At 42.8% G+C, this 6,000-nt stretch overlaps 1 protein-coding gene across 1 annotated transcript; it reads left to right on the top strand.

Moving 5' to 3' along the window:
- The first annotated feature begins 2,591 nt into the window (after window positions 1-2,591).
- LOC108942015 (deoxyuridine 5'-triphosphate nucleotidohydrolase, mitochondrial-like) lies at window positions 2,592-5,714 on the top strand. Its single transcript, XM_018765021.1, has 7 exons — window positions 2,592-2,860; window positions 3,793-3,970; window positions 4,190-4,281; window positions 4,409-4,453; window positions 4,685-4,759; window positions 4,862-4,932; window positions 5,496-5,714. Exons 1-7 carry the CDS (start codon window positions 2,833-2,835, stop codon window positions 5,550-5,552), a joined length of 546 nt encoding a protein of 181 aa, XP_018620537.1. The 5' UTR covers window positions 2,592-2,832; the 3' UTR covers window positions 5,553-5,714.
- Window positions 5,715-6,000: the final 286 nt, after the last annotated feature.

Here is a 6,000-nt window from a genome sequence, read left to right on the forward strand (position 1 = left end):
CTGTCCAGGTATAATCCAATAAAATGTTCCTCACGAAAGTGTCCAGACTGTAATCTAATAATGGAGTCACTTTAATATTCCGGTCTCCGGAAGGTGGTCCAGGAGCTGACTCCCAGAGCTCCTCATCGCTTCAGATATCATGGGATGTTTCACACACCTTACTGGTTTTATAGCACGACAGGGAGGTGCTACCAAGAGCTTCAAGTAAGAAAACTAGGTATTTATAATTCACCCATTATACCCGGAGCTGGGTAATTACTGGGGCATTTCAGGGTAAGTACCTTGTCGGGGTACTACAGCAGGAAGGGTTTGCGCACCCAGGATGTTCCAACTGCAGGGAGACAGCTAAAAATACAAGATCACCCGCAGTCCCAGGGATACACCGTGATGTAAAGCCTAGCTGAATACACAGCTGGTCCCCTACTAACAACCTTTCCAAGCAACAAACTTTTCACCAATACAAACTTTCCTGGGAAGTATTTCGTATTTATTTTTTCATAAAAAGAAAGCAGGAATACTATGCTTCAAAGTAAATAACATACAACTCTCTATGATTTTAAGATTTCTTATAATGACCATTTTTTTAAGCTTGAGTAACAATAGGATCAAGGAGCTGCAGGGGAGCATGAACACCCTGGTCTGGTTCTTCCTTGTGCTTTTTCATTTAACTCTCCTGCCAGGGGACTCGGAAAGTGCAGGCAGGTGTACGAGGGGTCCCGGTTCTCCCCCCTCACCTGTACAGGAGGACTGAAGCCAGAAGAAGCTGGTTATAATTAAAGCAACTGGCTATAAAGAGCACCACTCCACCACTGCCCAGTTTCAGAATCTCACTTGAGACAACTGTCCCCCTGTGCTCTTGAACCCACCTCACCCCATGTCCTGCTCCTCTTTGCTCCTTAAGTCCAGCTTCACGCCTCCGTGGTAACGACCGCTTGCTTCCTCCCTCGACCCCTACCTTGGATCCTCGCCCCAGCCCTGTCTGCCAATCGACCGAACATTTGCCCGTCCCCAACCATGAGAGTCAGCCTAGTCCTTTGGTTTTGAATAAATGATCCTGCCCTTGGGTCCAGCCTCCTCTGTGTTCTCTATTTGCCTTGACACCCACCATAAAGAGTTGTCTGTGTTGCTGAAATCTTCATTTATTCATGTAGCCGACCCTTTGCTCCAGAGCAACCTATGACTGAAAGCAAACAAAAATGCTTTTCACTACCAAACGGAAATACAAAGGCAGACACATGATTCCTGAAGTACAGTTACTTAGTCCATTTCGCCCAAGATCTCTCCAGCTCATGTATGGTGTAAATGTTCATGCACCGTTAACTTCATGATCACCCCCAGATTAGCCTTTATATAGCCACTACTCCGGCATTGTGTGTGTGTGTTTGTGTATCTTATATTATAAAAAAAAATAAAATTGGTAGGACGTTATCAAGATTCATCTATCCTGCATTTTATGCACTTACTTGAGCGATGAATATCGGTGCATCAAGTGGAAAATAACAAACTAGGTTTACTTAAGAGCCACATGTCTGCAGCCATGTCTCTTTCTCTTAATGTAATGCACAAATTGTATTTTTGCTGAGATGTACATCACTTTGGAGAAAAGCGTCTGGTAAATGAATAAATGTAATTGTAAATCTTCCACTGTCCATGCGAAGGCACATTATACAAATAGCTGCGAACAGAACTGATGGGTGAGCCCTGCTCTGCTTTGTGTCACATTCAACTTACACACTTTTCAAGTAATGAACCAGCTTGCAATCACATTAAGCGGAGCAAAAAAAATAAGTGCCGCAAACAAAGAAAAAATACATCATGCTGCATTCCGTTGAAACATCTCAATAAACCTGAAACAGCACCTTTCTCATTGAAATTTGAGTCTCCAATGCAAGTTATGATTAATCTGGCTTTATGAATAGACTTTGAGGAATAGTATTTCTATTCATATTTTTAACATTCACAGCAACAAAAACACCCAAAAATATACATGGAATTAACATCCGAATTTAGTATTATAAAAAATAACAACAAGAACAACAAAAACAATAATAATCCTTGTTCATTGTGACTTTTGCTGGCAGATGAAAATATTTTAAGTCAAATTTTGAGACAAATTCCAGGGCCTTATTAATTATTATTATTATTATTATTATTATTATTATTATACTATAAGAATAATAAACAATTAATAACAATATATTAAGTCAAATTTTGAAACAAATTCCAAGAGCTTCTACAATAATAACAACAACAAAATTAAAAACAACAACAAAAATAATAATCCTTGTTGTATCCTTTGCTGGCAGATGAAAATATTAAGTCAATTTCTTTTTAAATTCCAGAGCCTTATTATTATTCTCTCAATGAATAAATTCGGATGTTAATTATAATCTATATATTTTTGTGTATTTGTTTGTTGCTGTGAATAGGGGTGTGATGGCGCAGTGGGTTGAACCACAGTCCTGCTCTCCGGTGGGTCTAGGGTTCAAGTCCCGCTTGGGGTGCCTTGCGATGGACTGGCGTCCCGTCCTGGGGGTGTCCCCTCCCCCTCTGGCTTTACGCCCTGAGTTGCCGGGTGGGCTCCGCGACCCTGTATGGGACAAGCGGTTCTGAAAATGTGTGTTTGTTGCTGTAAATGTTGAAAATTTGAAGAGAAATCCTGAATCGTAATCCAAATGTTGGTTTTAAAACTCTACTACGCTACAAAACGTATTTGACACCCATAAGGCCTCATGCCGAATTCCTTACAGCAGCTGCTCGATTGACGGGAGCTCCAGAAAGGCTGAGAGTCACAGGCGCGACACAGGAGCTGCGCGGCGCTAATGGCGGTAAATGGCGGGTAAAGGAGAAGGACGAGGAGGTACAGCATTTGCTCCCTTTCCTTGCGAATACACTCAGACATGATGTGGTTTCATAAAGATATTTTTTTTAATATATGTGTTCATTAATAACGAAGAAAACCAGGACTGGGGAATGTGTAAATGAAAAAAAAAAATGCTGTTTTAAAATCGAATTTATAGATACACATTGCAGTGTAGGCGACGACGTAGCTCGGCCTGTCGCTCGTTCCGTTTGACAAAAGTGGGTCGTTATTTTTGAGGAAATTAAACTAAACTGTTTCGTGACATTTATTTACTTTCACGTGAGATTGTTCGTTGTCATTCATGATTGTTTCCCTCAGGCGGCTTGAGTTGCTCGCTGTTAATGTCGAAATACACCGTTTCTTATGTCTAAGATTATACTTTGTACACTTCAGTGACTTGACGACGAAGTATCTCTCATCACAGTTACTTGGTGCCAACCAGTGAATTCGTATTGTGCCCCAGGTTATTATACTGTACCACCAGAATGCTTCTGACGTCATTTCCTCGCAGACGCTCGCGCTCCCTCACGCATGCGTACGTACCAGCGGAAGTAGATTGCGTTGCTATGGTTTCAGCTCACGCGTCTCTAAAGCGTTCTACTTTCTAAGCATTCTCCTTTTAGTTAAAATAAAAAATATATATATCATGAACAAATGATTGGTATCCTCTTTAAGTCTCAGTTCTCTGGAGTTTCTCGAAATAAATTTGGCCTTTATTTGTTAACGTTAACGTGTGATTCGAGAAACGTCACTGGTGAGGGGTTTGGCGGGGAATTTAAATTCTGCTGCTGCTGGCGGGTAAATTGAATTTGCGCTTCTTCGTTTGCCGCGTACGGTCAGCGGTGTCCCGCGTGCAAGTAGCCACGCGCGCTTTGTTTCGTTTAAATAATTAATTCCTATTTTAGTCATTATTTTAATTGACGTCCTAGAAAAGATGCCTTCCTCGGACGTTTCCAAGCTGGACTGCGGAGCGATTTCTCCGGCGAAGCGCTTTCGGGTGGAAGCGGAGGCTGAGCTGAGACCCGTGCTGAAATTCGCCAAGCTTTCCGAAAACGCCACGGTTCCCACGAGGGGCTCAGCCAGAGCAGCGGGCTACGATCTCTACAGGTGTGGGGGGGAAACCGCTGCTCGTTCTCTCCGTGTGTGATCCGCTTCATCATGAGCGAGTGACAAAAAATGCAGCACACTGTTAACTGTTACATTGAGTTTACCGCGTGCGCGCTCCACGTATGATCATGTTCTTGAGCGCACACGGGGTGAAATTCTAATTTTTTTTTTCCCGCTGCTTCGTGATCTCTCGTTCCCGCTGCCTCCTGTACCACACAGTGCATATGACTACACGGTGCCCCCCTTGGACAAAGCCGTGGTGAAAACGGACATCCAGATCGCCCTTCCTCCCGGCTGCTATGGTCGAGTTGGTGAGCGAGGACTCGTCCGATGCACGAATCGAATGACCCGCGCCGCTCATGCTGTGTGTAGAGCGCGAGGGCGCGCGCGAGCCACGAGTATTAACACCGATGCGGTGTGTTCTGTCATCTCTCGTAGCTCCACGGTCCGGATTGGCGGCGAAAAACTTCATTGATGTCGGAGGTAAGTAATTCCCAGTCGGGTCCTATTATTATTATTATTATTATTATTATTATTATTATTATTTATTAACGTTGATAGATTTTTTTTTTTTTTTCCTCTCCAGAATTTCGCATTGAATGTAGAATATGGAAAAACTGTTAGATCCTCTATTACACCACTAACTACTTGAAATATTGCCTTGAGTTATTGTCTGCCAGGATGTTAACACTTTTGTCCCTTTGATCTGAAAAGCTGGAGTTGTAGATGAAGACTACAGAGGGAATGTTGGTGTTGTGCTCTTCAACTTCGGAAAAGAACCTTTTCAAGGTAAATGCTGATGTGACTCCAAGTGCGAGTGGCTTTTTGCCCCACTTGTTGGCAAGGGGGACACTTGTCTTTCCTCCGGTGACACCCTTCTCTTTTTGACAGTGAAAAAGGGAGACCGCGTGGCCCAGCTCATCTGTGAGAGAATCTGCTATCCAGAACTCGAACAGCACGAGGTATCGACTCTCCTACATGTGATTGGTTTGCAGCAGGGGTGTAAAACTTTTTATTTTTTGGGGGGGGGGGGCAAGTGCCTCAATCAATGTGGATGGGTTTGGGTTTGAGGGCCATACATGTAAAAATCATAGTGATGTGTGGAGTAAAGGTTTGGAAAAAATGTTTGTTTTTTTATTTCAGCATGGTGTGCACTTACCTATATTACCATGTGATTCAATAGAATTTCTAATATTTATGATGGGTATAGTGTGTTTATATATCATTGATCTATGTAGCGGCGGGCTGCATGTAGCCTGTGGGTTGAATGTCGGACACCCCTGATATATACACACACACACACACTTTCTGAACCGCTTTTCCCAAACGGGGTCGCGGGGAACTGTTGCCTAACCCGGCAACACAGGGCATGAGGGAGAGGGGACACACCCAGGACAGGATGCCAGTCCGTCGCAAGGCACCCCAAGCGGGACTCGAACCCCAGACCCACCGGAGAGAAGGACCCGATATACAGTATTTGTAGTTGTGTCAATGACTCTTGACTGTTATTTCCTTCTCCTTTCAGAGCCTGGATGAGACGGCACGTGGACATGGTGGCTTTGGATCGACGGGCAGGAATTAAGAGGGCGTGTACTGTGACTTTTAATACTTGAATCATACTTTTAATGCAATTTTTAATAGAGCTCATGTTTTATGAGTTGCTATATGAAACTGCTCTCCCTGGAGTTTGTTAAATCCTGAATTTCTGCTGTTATAATAAAGTGTTTTTTGTTTTGTTTTTGTAAACTGGTTCATTTTTGTATTCACTGTCAGTCAATAGGCAAAATAGCAGAGAATTGTAGGTAGTTTCAAGTTTGTCATAGATACAAGTATCATGAAAATCTTCCTGAATGCTTCTCCAGACTATAGACAATAGAAACATTGCACAAACAAAGTAATGACACTGAGTAGTGCAATACCAATAAATAATGGTCACAGTAGTAACAATAATGCCACTTGACAGTCAGAGAACTCATTGAGAGAATGAGTATTGATTAAAGTGGCAGTGTAATTTACCAGTGTGCTTGGGT

The sequence above is a fragment of the Scleropages formosus genome, chromosome 7 (assembly GCF_900964775.1).
Source record: "Scleropages formosus chromosome 7, fSclFor1.1, whole genome shotgun sequence".
Taxonomy (NCBI): Eukaryota; Metazoa; Chordata; class Actinopteri; order Osteoglossiformes; family Osteoglossidae; genus Scleropages; species Scleropages formosus.

Bases quoted from the DNA above. Each gene is read 5' to 3' on its own strand.
- LOC108942015 (XM_018765021.1), top strand. From the start codon at position 2,833: ATGGCGGGTAAAGGAGAAGGACGAGGAG. The intron at 2,861-3,792 runs GTACAGCATTTG...TTGACGTCCTAG, and splicing joins TAAAGGAGAAGGACGAGGAG to AAAAGATGCCTTCCTCGGAC. The intron at 4,282-4,408 runs GTGAGCGAGGAC...CATCTCTCGTAG, and splicing joins CGGCTGCTATGGTCGAGTTG to CTCCACGGTCCGGATTGGCG.